General features: G+C 49.8%; 1 protein-coding gene across 1 annotated transcript; it reads right to left on the bottom strand.

The window, feature by feature from the left end:
- Positions 1-1,392: 1,392 nt before the first annotated feature.
- LOC119181549 (uncharacterized) lies at positions 1,393-1,857 on the bottom strand. Its single transcript, XM_037432802.2, has one exon. It carries the CDS (start codon positions 1,855-1,857, stop codon positions 1,393-1,395), a length of 465 nt encoding a protein of 154 aa, XP_037288699.2.
- Between the last annotated feature and the right edge of the window lie 12,187 nt (positions 1,858-14,044).

Here is a 14,044-nt window from a genome sequence, read left to right as displayed (position 1 = left end):
TGACCATACCGACACTGTTCAGCAAAACCATCAATGGAAGCTTACCAGTCTTCTTCAGCCACTTGGAAATTCTCGCCCAACCTCATCAAATTCTATCCAGCTGTTCCTTCCTCAGCCGTAATCGTATACGTCCCCACATACGAACTGTGCAGCCGCCTACTTTCTACAACGCAACAGTGCTGGCGCGGATGAAGTTGTGTAACAGACAGGCGGGCGTGTCCCTGGGAAACCCGCATCCATATGCCAAAGCCATGGCGCAGGATAGCGCGGCACTGTACAGCGCATACGTGTCATGGCCTTAAATGTAGATTTCTCGTGTACCAAGTGGTGATCTAACTTTATCAGACTGCGTTGTATTCTAAAAGGTGGTCATGGTCACCATTCTAAAGTTGCATGACATTTAGTTTAAGCGACTAAAATGGGTTCTTGGACTAGCTGGTACATGGTCGAATAAATATTGACGGTATAAATGAATGAGGAAAAGATGATATGTGGGGTTTAACGTGATAAAACCACCTTATGATTATGAGAGACGTTGTAGTGGAGGACTCCGGAAATTTAGACCACCTGGGGTTCTTTAACGTGCACCGAAATCTGAGCACATGGGCCTACAACGTTTCCACCTCCTTTGGAAATGCAGCCACCGCAGCCGGAATTCGCTCCCACGACTTGCGGGTCAGCAGCCTAGTACTTTAGCGACTAGACCACCACGGCGGGGCGAACGAGGACAAGAAACGATAGTAGTGACGCCGACTAACAACGGATTTGTTGGAAATAACCTTGCATCCCAGGTGACTTCAAACGCGAGTCACATGGGTAATCACCGTTACAGACTGACAGGCGTTCTTCAGTTATTAAGACTGCTCTAAGAAGTGCAATTTGTGGTTATATATTGCTGTGCGTCAGTGTGTCATCTATCAATGTTTATAGCAGCAAATTGCACTTTTACACAACTCTTGATAACTTGAGGTTGTTTGTCAATTTGTAACAGTGATTACCCATGTGACATGCACATGGGTTTAAAGTTACCTAAGATGCAAAGTTATTTCCAACATATCCGTTGTTAGTTGGCGCTAGTCCTGTCGTTTCTTGTGCTCGTTACTTTGTGCCTCCAATATTTCTCCGACAGCGCACCAACTACCCGAAGAACGCATTAAATGTATATTCCTCATGAATCGAGAACATGCAGTGTTCGTCAAGCGTACTTTAAGGTTACCACCCCATCGCAAGAAAATAACACACGTGACCATGCGATTACGTCATGAAGTCGTATAGTAAGTCACTTTAATGCAAATTGAAATAGCATGGACTCAATGAATCCTAACATCAAGCAACACCATGCTTTCGCTTTCAATGCCAGTAAGGAGACAGATGCATCTGCCACTTCTTCAGTCAATCTTCCCCAGCATTGTGCTTGGCGCTCTTGTGATTTACGAAGGACACACGCCTCGAGAACGCCCTGTGGCACACGTTGCACTGATGGGGCTTCTCGCCAGAGTGCTTGGCGAGATGAACGCGTAGTTGGTACTTTTGAATGAAGTCGGTTGAGCACAGGTGACACACGTACGGCCTCTTCGCCGAGTGGTTGCGCACGTGACTGTCGAACTTTTTGCCCGAGACGAACTTCATGCCGCACATGAGGCACTCGTAGGGAGCCTTGCGCTTGTGGCCCGCCGTGTGCGTCGTCATCGCGAACCTGGTGCCGAACGTGGCCGGACACAGCGAGCAAGAGTAGGGCCTCTCTCCGGTGTGGCGGCGCCTGTGGTTCGCCAGCACGGCGTTGCGAGTGAACCTCTGGCTGCACAGGTCGCACTCGAACGGCCACTCGCCGGTGTGCATTCGCTTGTGGCGCTTCATGTTCTCCTTACGAACGAACTTGTTGCCACACTCCGAGCACGAGTACCGTTTCTCTCCGGTGTGCGTGAGCTGGTGTCTCTTCATGGCTCTCTTGCTGCGCAACATCTTTTTGCAAAAGCCGCACTGGTGTTCTTCAGCCTTGGAATCCTGGCCACTCGACTGCACTTTCTTGGCTTTCTTCAGATGGGATGATCTGCATAACGAAAATGTCAGAGGCTTTTTGTGGCACAAATAAAAAAAGTCACAGCTTTGACGCAAAGGTGAAGCAATGAACGCGATAGCAACAAATTATAAGGTCACGCGCGGAATGAAAAGCAGATCAAAACGTGCCCCGCGTTTCTCGCGCACGAATTACGCACGGAACGTACTCACAACTACGGATGCAAGCGAATAAGCGTCTCATTTGTTACTTCGCTGAGTCTAAAAAGCGCGCGCTTTTCGCGAAGGGAAACTGCAATGATTGCCGACACATTTTTGCGCCCGGTAACTACAGCAGAATTGTTCCACGTAAAGCCCGAGGCCAGCCAAGGCGTACGATCCTCTTCTCCTCGCCACCGCGAGATTAGGGGTGCATTCCAATATTCACCATAGACGGCTGAATACACAGCTAGAAAGGCGGCAATCTTAGGTCTCATTCCAATTCTCACGTACCCGGCAACATAGACAGCTCCGAGAAGACCGAATCGTAGGCAAACACGATGCAGGCTACTTTGCTGTCTAAACAAGATGGCAGCTCAGCGAATCACTCAGGTAGATCAGATCTCACCGGAATGGTCGTCTGCACCGAAGCAGACGCTTTCACTGAGGCTCAATGTGCGTAAAGTTTATTTTTGAAAAATTTTACACGAAATAAGGCAGAAAATAGAACTTTTACGCTTGCTTTGTTTGGCTTTTTCTTTTCGACACGAGGTGGCGCATCGTCGCGTAAAAGCAATTCAGACGTGTTCCTATTACCGGACAACAAGGGCTTGGTGCTGCCTTCTAAGCAGTCTGCGCAGAATGTGTACCTACTCTCTAAGAATTGGAACACAGCCAAGTGCGTGCGAGGGAGCGTTGCTCCCCTTCTCTAAGCCGGGCAAAGTACGCGTAGGAGATTAGAGCGGGCACCGCTGTGCGATGTGGCGACGTGCGCTCTTGGAGCCATCTTTTCGGTAATGCCGAAAGCACAGCAGGAAAAGTGGTAGATATAAATAGCTTGCCGTTTGAACGGTAAAGAACGTTCTGCAGGGTGGCTAAGTTGTTAACGCCTCGCTTTCACTACGAAGATGTCCCACGTTCTATTGCGCGCACTGGAGTGCTTTCTTTCTTTCTTGCATTTTCACACACACACACACACACACACACACACACACACACACACACACACACACACACACACACACACACACACACACACACACACACACACACACACACACACATATATATATATATATATATATATATATATATATATATATATATATATATATATATATATATACGCGTATGTGCCAGTGGCGGCGATAACGAAGCAGCATGAGTATCCTTGGCCGAGGGCAGAGACGAAGAAGACGTTGCAGTCTTTGTCCTGTGATCGATAAAGCATATTTGTTTGATGTGCTTTTTGTGCTCGTCGATTCCGCGTCGTCACACTGGTGGAGGTGCTGGCTAGTCTTCAAGCTCGGCACCCCTTCGCGGACCCGACATACGAGCTCGGAATCACTAATACGCGTCGACACCCCAGTCCACCGTTTCAGTCGCCGTCTGCTAGGCTTGGCTCCCGAGCTCAATCCTTTGCGAGAAACTGCCAGCAATCACTTGCCTCCTTCAGCCACTATGGCCACTGCAGCTCCAGTGCGCATGACACTACAGAATCCCATAATTTCTGATTGCTTTCATGGTAAGAATTATGAAGGCTCCCAAGACTGGCTGGACCAAATCGAACGCTGTGCGAAGTACAACCAGTGGGCAACACCAGAATACAAGCTCGCGAATGTTTAGTTCTACCTGAAAGGCAACGCCCAGACGTGGTACATCAACACGGAAAGAAGCTTGGCTATACTTCCGCAACCAGCGTGTTGACACCTTTACTAGTCTCGACGGAAAGGAGAATGCGCAACGTCTCTGGGAAGCTCGCATATTCAAAAACCAATTGAGAGTGTTGCCATGTTCGCTGAGGACATGAGCCATTTTTTTTCGGCAGGGCAGATCCCCAGAAGCCGGAAGACAGGAAGCTGCGGTATCTAATGCGAGGCGTGAAGAAGCAACTGTCTGTTGGGCTTGTGAGAAATCCACCAACCACAGTAGCTCTGAGTTCACGAAAGAAGCCACAGCTATTGAACGGGCCCTACAGCAACGGTACCACCAGCAGAACCCGGTCAACTTTTGAGGGAGTAGTTTGGTTACGGCTGCGGCGAGCCTTTCCGACAACGACAGGCCTCTGCGGGAAGTCTTCCGGGAGATTTTGAGGGAGGAGCTTCGGCAGCTTGGTTTCATTCCAGCAACCGAACCGACGCCGGCATTGTCCTTTGTCGCCGATGTTGTCCAGGATGTTGTCTGTCAGGATTTCTCTTCATCCGCCTATGGTGATGTGCGACGACATCTTACTTATGTTGATGCAGTACGATGCCCCGTTGTCGCGCCTTCAGCTCAGCGGACTCCAATGACTGAACCACCACCAACCCTGCAAACACAGCCCCTCTCAGCGCCAACGACTTTCCCAACCTCGTCGATTTTTGCGACAAGACGAATGCCATATAGCCAATATGCGAGTCTCACAACGTAGCTCAGTAGTGAGTCCCCACTTACCCAACAGCGTCGAAAAACTGATTTGTGGCATACCGCTGACCGTCGACTGGTATGTTTTCGTTGCGGCTAAGCTGGGCACGTCTACCGAGTTTGCAGTTATCGCGATGCCCAGTATTCGAGATTTCCTTGCTACTCTGATTACGCTACGTACGATGATCCACGCATGTAAAATGACGCCCCTGTGAACACACTGCCGCAGAATACAGTAATGCCCGGATCACCTTCTACATCTTCAGCGCGGGCCAGTTCCACTATTGGTCGTTGTTTTGCCGACGTCACCAGGGGCACGCCCGCGATGGGGAAACTAGACGCAGCGACCTCGGGGGGTAGGGTTAACAATAATCGAAATTCTGAACGGCCCCCATTGCAGACAAATGACAGCTCGAAGCCACTGATGCCGAAGAAGACGACAGCAACGACTAATCCGACGAATGAGACAACTGCCGACGTAACCTACTTTATCAGCGCTGACCTCGTCGTTCACATTGACAGCCACCAAGTGACGGCTCTTGTGCACACCGGCTCCCACTTTTCTATAATTAAGCCTACAGCTAGCCAAAAGTCTAAGGAAGGTGAAGATGCCATGGCATGGACCCAATATAAGAACTGCAAGAGGTCAGTTGATGACACCAGTTGGAAAGTGCACGGCCCGACTCTTCATCGCTGGTTCCACCGTTGTCACCACCCTCGTCATTCTTCACGAGTGCTGTAAACAGCGTCATATTGGGAACAGATTTCTTGCGCGAATACGGGGCTGTGATTGACATCCGCGACAGAAGCGTAACGTTCGCTATAAGCTCAGACACTGCTACTGATGAGGAACACCAGCCACTTCACTTCCATATTGCCGATGACGACGTCATATACTGCCGCCACGAAGTTGCTCCCTCGTATCCATGCACAGCGACATCTTACAAAACGGTGCTGGCATCGCTGAACACATCAAGGAGCTCGCATTTACTAGCGGCATTTCTATTGCCAGGGCTGTCATCACTGTTATTGACGGATGCGCTGAACTCTTGTTTAAATATTTTAGCAGAGAACGCCAAAACGTAGTCAAAGGCACGGTCATTGCCTGTTTCAACGAACTCGCTCAAATAGAAGATTGTCATTTCGTGGAGGAAGCAGCAGCGTCTACTATCACTACACCGAAATCTGTCGACATTAGTCCAACGTTATCTCCCATTGAGCGAAACTGCCTTCTCACGCTGATCAACAAGTTCCACGGCTGCTTGTCATCCACATCAAGAGTTCATCAAACGGCACTCACGAAACACCGCATCATCACGGATTACGACGCCAGACCCATCCCGCAAAATCCTTATCGCGTCGCCCCAATAGAGCGTGAAGCAATTCAAAAAAGGTAAAAACGTTGCTGGAAGATAGTGTTTTTCGGCGATCTAACAAATCCTTGGGCATCACCAGTAGTACTCGTCAAAAAAAAAAAGGACGGCAGCTTGTACTTCTGCGTCGACTACTGGAAGCTATACCAGATCACAAAGAAAGACGTCAATATTCTGCCGCGTATTGATGATTTATTGGATAGACTACAAAACGCACGCTACTTTTCGTTCCATGGACTTGAAAAGCGGCTACTGGGAAATTGAAGTGGATGAGAGAGATCGTGAGAGGACCGACGTGGCGAACTTCCCGACGCCTTCAGACAAAAAATCAGTACGACGTGTTTTGGGACTCTAAGCCTATTATCGGCAGTTTATTGCCAATTTTTCGCGCATCCCGTAACCATTGACACAGCTTACTCGGGAAAATATCCCCTTCACCTGGAGCGAAGATCAGCAGCAGGTATTTCACGCGCTTCGTCAGCGCATGTAAACACCACATGTGCTCGCCAACTTCGATGAAGATGCGCCAGCAATACTACATACAGACGCAAGTAATGTGGGTCTTGGAGCAGTGCTTGCTCTTACAGTCGAAGGTCAACAAGAAAAAGGTGATCGCCTACGCCAGTAGGACACTGTCCCGATCAGAAGCTAACCATACTACGACGGAGAAAGAATGTCTTGCAATGATGTGGGCAGTCCTGAAGCTTCGTACTCATTTGTACGGCCGCCTACACACCATTATCAGCGATAACCACTAGCTCTGTTGGTTAATAAACTCTAAAGATCCATCTGGCCGTCTTGCACGCTGGATTCTTAGACTCCAATTGAATTCACTGTTACCTACAAATCGGAAAATTGACACACCGATGCCGACTGTCGTTCTTGATCTCCCGTTGAGACGGCATCGCCGGATGATGACGACGACACGGCTTTTTTGGGAATTGTGAACACTGCCGCCTTTTCTCAACAGCAGCGTGACGAACCTGTACTGAAACCACTCATAAATTACCTACAAGGGCGAACGAATAGCGTTCCGAAGTTATTTGCGAGAGGGCTGCCGTCGTACTGCTTGCTAAATGACGTTCTCTATAAGAAGAACTTTTCATTCACCAGCAGCAGCTACTTGCTCGTCGTTCCTTCTTCGCTTCACTATAAGGTACTGCAAGCCTGCTACGACGAACCTACCGCTGGTCACTTGGGTTACGCCAGAACATTGGCGAGGATAAGGCAAAACTATTACTGGCCAAGACTTGCCGGAGTTTTCAAAACTTACGTGCAGGCATGTCTAGATTGCCAGTGTCGCAAGACACCATCCATCAAACCAGCCGGCCTGCTGAAGCCTGTCCGAGTGCTGGTGACACCGTTCACACAAATCGGCATGGATTTTCTGGGCCCCTTGTCGAAGTCTGCCCCTAGAAACAGGTGGATAATGGTCGCCACAAATTACCTGACCCGATACGCGGAGACAGGCGCTCTGCCACGCGCAACGGCAGCTGAAGCGGCACAATTTTTCATCGAAGCCATCGTTTTAAGACACGGTGCTCCCGCAATTGTGAGAGACGCGGCGTTTCAGCGCGCGCGTGAGACGCATGCCACGTCGGCTCCGTCGGAAATCGACAAATGTTGTGAACGTTTGGCAAATATCTACCAGAAACTGGTTTCAGCGTTTTGGCGAAGCCATCAGGAACCTCTGGATACCTATTTTATCCAGGTAGGCCCATTTTCCGCCAATCTACGACTGGTTGAACACCACGCGACGCCCGAGTCCGGCTAAGCCTAACGCCGACGAGGCTTACGCCCGGGCTCCCTAGCCATGGCAGCGTCCACGAAGACAGGCTACGACCCCAGCACGATGCAGTGGGTTGACATCGAGGTGGCAGAAACACGGGAAGACCCCATACCAGGTGAAGACGAATATCTTCAGATCATGGTTCGCCAACTGCAAGAAAAGCTCGCTAAAATGAAGCCCCGAGGCTCGACGGCCGCCGCCCAGCCACAGGCTCGCAAAACAGGATCAACACCCGCAGCTTGCGTTGAGTCCCCGCGGAAGCTGGCGACGTGGAAGCCAACACACACGCCTCGAATCCGGTCAGACGAGTTGGTTATTGTGCTTAAACCAAAAATAACCATGGATCTGCTCGCTGCGTTCGGCCCAGGCAGGATTGGCACAGCAGTGCAACGCTTCACTGGCAGCACCACGAACGCTTGTATCTCCGTGTGGCCGGTGTGGGACCAAAACATCGTTGTTGTAGGTGTGAAAACAGAAAGCCTGGCCTCGAAGCTCCCTGGGGATATCACGCTGACGATCGGGGACCGCCAGGTACCCTTTTAAGGACATTTGAAATCAGCCGGAGAAACCTGCAAGGGTGTCGTCACCGTCGTAGACAATGAATCTTCGGAATCCCTTCGACGTAAGCTCGAGTGGATCGACGGCGAAATTTTGTATGTGTGGAAACTCGGAACATCCAATGTTGCAGTGGGGACATTCAAAGGACGCCGCGTTCCAAGATTCATTCACTACTGTTGTGAAAACGTGCCAGTGCGCTACTAGAAGAAAACGGTTCCGGCATGTTACCGGTGTGGCACGGTGGGCCACAGACCGGATGCGTGCCCCCATCCGGACAATCAGCGGTGCATTCACTGTGGTGCGAAGGTGGAACTCACTCTGGAGGGCCCAGTGAAGCACGATTGTCAGCCCGATATCCTTATATGCGGTGAAAACCATTTCACCGGCTCAGCGCAGTGCACCGAAAAATTCCGGAAGGCATGGAAGCCCGCTCTAACACAGCGGCAACATGGACTAAAAAACAAGCAAGAAGGGCCCTCAGCAGCTCTCAGGGGTGACAAAAAAGCGAAGCCCATGCATAACAAGCCCAAGCCGATCAAAGCCCCAGCCGGACAGAAGTCGAGGCCGTCTACCTTCGGCGCCGAGGATTTCCCGCCACTGGCAAACCCGCCCAAACAGGTGAGCAATTGGGTAGGGGTCTCCTCTCAGTCGCCCACCACCACCAGTTCCTCCCCCTTCAATCCTGAAATTTTAAAACAATTGGAAGCCATGAAAAAACGCATTGAAACTCTGGAACGCGAAAATCGGGCGCTGAAGGCGTCGCAGGCTGCTACTCCTCCACCACCGTCGGAACCGGTGGCTATGCACACCTCCGACTACTCGGACGATGAGCAGGACACTCAGTCAGTTGTATCGGGTAACACTAGTGTGTCTAAAACTGTAGTAGGTGCTTCGAACGACATAGAAGGTCGACTAAGCAGACTAGAGGCTAAACTTGAGGAGCAGAGCAAAATGATCCTAGAACAAACCAAGGTTACAGTACAAGATACTATTCCGCAGCAGCTGAACTTATCAGTTCAAGCCGCTATGCAAGACCTCAAGCAAAGCGTTTTGCCAATTCTCACAGCCAGTGTACTACAAACCATTCAAAATTGGCTCACACCCCAATTGGACGAACTCAAAACTAGCATTAAGACAACAGAACAACCCCGACGCAAAATTGTTCATCGTAACCTGGCAAATTCTGAATCCGAGAGCAACATAGCCCAGTCGTTAACAAACCAAACTGAGTCCCCCACGCCTCTCCAGGCTCCCACGCTGGCTGCAGTGGCGAAATTGACACCTCCTCAATAATAAATTCATGATGGCAGGCAATTCTAAACATAATAATAAAAGCTCCAAACAACAGCAACTCGATATTTTCCAGTGGAACTGCAGGGGGTTTAAAGATAGGAAAAAGAGGGCCACTCTTAACCTTTTCCTGCAGAATCAACATTTTACCCCTGCAGTTTTGGCGCTACAAGAAACCGGCTTACAGGCGAAATTGCCTGGTTACAACTCATTTCAGGGAAGTGCGTCCACCTGTGTTCTCGTACACAAGGAGTATACCGCTTGTCAGATAGACCTTGATCTGTCAGAGGCGCATGAATACACAATTGTCAAAGTCCTTCCCAATAAAAGACGAGATCCTAGCTTGTACATTCTAAATGTATACAGTTCTCCAAAATCTAGGCAATGTGTCTTCAACGAAATGTTTTATAAAGCGATTAAGGAAGCAGATAAGAACCCACTGGTGATTTTGGGTGACTTTACCGCCCCCAGCTATCATTAGGGTTACACCCGCGAAGTGCCCAAGGGACGGAAATTGGCAGAACTCATATCCACTCTTCGTCTATCGCTTCTCACAGATCCAATGAAATCCACTAGAATCGGGAATTCTGTAAACCGAGATACTTGCCCGGATCTATCACTGACTAAGAACATTTCCTACGTAACATGGAAAAACTTGGAAGAAACGCTCGGCAGTGATCACTGTCTCCTCAGAATCACACTCTCCGGCAACATAGGCCGTAGAACATGGAGCCAAGCTAAGCTGACATATTGGACAGCCTTCCGCTCACAGGTGATCCCCTCTGTGCCAGGGGCGGGAGGATATACGGGATGGGCAAAACAGCTCCTTGCAGCCAATTCCAAGTGTCTTAAAACTATAAAGACAACGGAAAACACCCCCGCCGTCGATAAGTACCTGCTCCACCTTTGGACGCCCGCAGAAGCTTAACTAAACGTTGTCGGAAAAACAAATTCAACCGCAAGCTTAAACTTAGAATAGCCAAGTTGAGTAAGCAAGCGGATGAATATGCTGCTCAACTGAACGAATCCAATTGGATAGAACGGTGCAATGTTATAGCTAAAGAAATGAATACAATAAAAGCATGGCGCCTTTTTCGAACTCTCGTGGACCCCGCCCAAACCCGAGGAGAAGCGCAAAAGCAGCTCCGTCGAGTCCTGCACAGTTTTCAGGGAACCAACTCCCAGCTGGCTGATGATTTGTGTGCTAGATACCTATGTTGCACCACGGATCCCAACAGGAACGCATATGAATACGCAGGTAGAGAGAACAGTCAGCTCGATGCCCCTTTTGAAATGTGCGATCTGAAAGCAGCACTGAAAAAAATGCGCAGGGGCCCTGCCCCGAGCCGAGACCTGATCACGGTAAAACTGTTAGCAAATCTGTCAGACGATTCTTATCAGCATCTATTGCAGTACATTAACGCGATCGGGGATGGCCAACCACTGCCAACTGAATAGAAAACAGCAGTTGTCACATTCATCCCCAAACCAGGCAAGCAAATCAGCACGGACAGCTTCAGACCCATATCATTAACTTCATGTGCCGGCAAATTGATGGAAACAATGGTTAGAGACCGTCTCGCCACGTACCTCGAGAGCAAGGGGCATTTCGCAGATTCCATGTTTGGCTTTAGGCCACACCTGTCTGCGCAAGATATCCTCTTGCAACTAAAACGAGACATTATCCAACCCATTCCCTCGACGCACAACGACAGAGCAATCCTTGCACTAGACCTTAAAGGCACATTCGACAACGTCAAACATGAAAGCATCCTGAAAAACTTGAGTAGTGTCCATTGCGGTAAGAAAATATTTGCCTACATCAGAGACTTCCTCTCCGAGAGACTGGCGTTCATTCGCATAGATGACGAGGAACATGGACCATTCAAAATGGGGACGCGGGAACCCCACAAGGAGCTGTCCTGTCTCCGCTGCTATTCAACATTGCCATGATGAAGCTCCCGCAAGCATTGGCAGTAGTGGAAGGAATATATCATGCAATATACGCCGATGACATAACAATCTGGATGAATCGGGGCAGTTTAGTAGAAATTGAAGACCGCCTGCAGCAGGCCACCTGAGGACTATGTGGCCCAGTGTGGGTTGCAGTGCGCTCCATCCAAATCTGAATTCTTGCATATCAGAGAAAACATTAAAGATAGGACGACCCTGAACTTGATGGTATCAGGATCAACTGTACGAGAGGTTTCAGAACTACGAATACTTGGCCTTCTGATTCACAACAGAACAAAAAACAGTACCACGCTAGACAAGCTACGAGAAATTGGAGAACAGGTAGGGCACATGATCCGCCGAGTGTCAAAAAGGGGGCTACGAGGAAGGGACGTGATTCGGCTCGCCAATGCTTTTGTAACTAGCAGGATTCTATATTCAATACTGTACTTACGAATGACTAAACACGAAGAGAACAGAGTCGATGCTGTTCTTAGGAAAGTAATTAAGCGCGCACTTGATTTACCCATCAGCACTTCAAATCAGAAACTCTCTGCATTGGGAGTCTTTAACTCTATACAAGAGCTCCAAGAAGCCCACCTCACAAATCAATATACGCGTCTTACGCAGACGCCCCCCGGGTGGAGCCTACTGGACCGCCTCTTGATCCGGCACGAATGCGAAATCGAAAATGTGGAGCGTATTACTGAACTTTGGAGAACAAAACTCTGGGTGTCCCCGCTTCCCCGCAATATGACCAGGGAGGCGCACCAGGGTAGAAGGCAAGCGCGCGCTGAGGCACTTGAACAACGGCTTGGCTCCCGTAATGGGGTCTATTACGTCGATGTGGCCGGGCCATCACCTAGGGGATACTACACGGCGGCGGTAATACATAGAGGAACGCAGGTGGACGGCCTCACTTTCAAAGCCACAAGCTCAAGTAAGGCGGAGGAGGTGGCCATTGCACTGGCAGTATCCCATCCAAACTCAAAACAAATAGTTACAGACTCTCGAAGAGCCTGCGAGAGCTATCTTGCAGGAGAAATCTCTCTATTGGCTAATAGACTTTTAAAATTCAGCATCAGGAACCGCGATCCTACCCCAAAACGTCTTATATGGACTCCGGGACATCAGGGTCTACAGGGTAACGAGGGTACACACTCAGCGGCCCGCGTGCTTACTTCCCGGGAAACTCCCCGTTCCCCTGATAGACCTGAACGTCCCACACCTTCAACACGGTTTCGAGAAATCAAAGAATACTACATTGCGCAACGCCGCTTGTATCCCGCAGCAGCGAAGGGACTCTCGAAAACGGAGGAGCGCATCCTGCGGCGCCTACAGACAAATACGCTGCTCTGTCCAGCCATACTAAAATATTACGACCCAAACACAAGTGGGCAGTGCCAGTACTGTGGGAAAGTGGCCAACACTTACCATATGGGCTGGGCCTGCCAAATGAACCCAAAATTAACCCCCTTTCCCAACCCCACCAAAGAGGACTGGGAGACGACCCTACTCAATAGCTCCACACTAGAGGAACAGCGAACTCTAGTTCAGCGGGCTCGGGTGGCGGCCTCGACTAATGACGTCCCGGACTAGGGATGTCAACCAGCCCGGTGGGGATAAGGGCTATCTGGCATAGCCAGCATCAATAAAGTTTTTTTCCTGCTCCTCCTTCCTCCCGCAATTGCCATCACCGACATAGGTACTGCGTTCATGGTTGAGCTTTTGGACACCGTTTTCCGAGTAATTAGTACAGCTCACAGGAAGACAACGGCGTATCATCCCCAGACCAACGGGCTCACCGAACGTCTCAACAAGACCCTGGCTGACATGATAAGCATGTACGTAGATGTAGAGCACAAGAACTGGGACGACATATTGCCCTACGTCGCTTTCGCGTATAGCATGGCTCATCAGGAGACCACTCATAAGACACCCTTCAGTCTCCTTTACGGACGCGAAGTAACGAAAACGTTCGATGCGATGCTCCCTCATGAGAATGATGGCAATGGGATGGACGCCGAAGAGTTTACCCAGCGAGCAGAGGAAGCGAGATAACTTGCCAGGTTGTGAATCACCAAACAACAAGCGGATGACGCCAAACATTACAATTACCGGCACAAAACCATCCTATACAACGTGGGTGACTAAGTGTGGGTCTGGACACCTATTCGTTAGCATGGGCTCTCCGAAAAGCTGTTGCGAAGGTAATTTGAACCCTACAAGGTTCTGCGACGCATCAGTGACGTCTACTACGAGGTTGCTCCGGACGGCGTTCAGTGTTCGAAGCGCCGCAGACACTCACCAGAGATTGCCCACGTGCTTCGAATGAAGCCTTACTTTCAGTGACTAACTGTGCAGTTTTCGTTTTGCTTGCTTCTCGAACGTTTAATATCGGGGCGACGTTTTTTTTAAAAGCGGGAGTAATGACGTGCGTATGTGCCAGTGGCGGCGACAACGA

Source organism: Rhipicephalus microplus, chromosome 10 (assembly GCF_043290135.1).
Source record: "Rhipicephalus microplus isolate Deutch F79 chromosome 10, USDA_Rmic, whole genome shotgun sequence".
Classification (NCBI taxonomy): Eukaryota; Metazoa; Arthropoda; class Arachnida; order Ixodida; family Ixodidae; genus Rhipicephalus; species Rhipicephalus microplus.
Note: the sequence above shows the minus strand (reverse complement) of the source record. Positions and strands in the feature narration are given on the sequence as shown.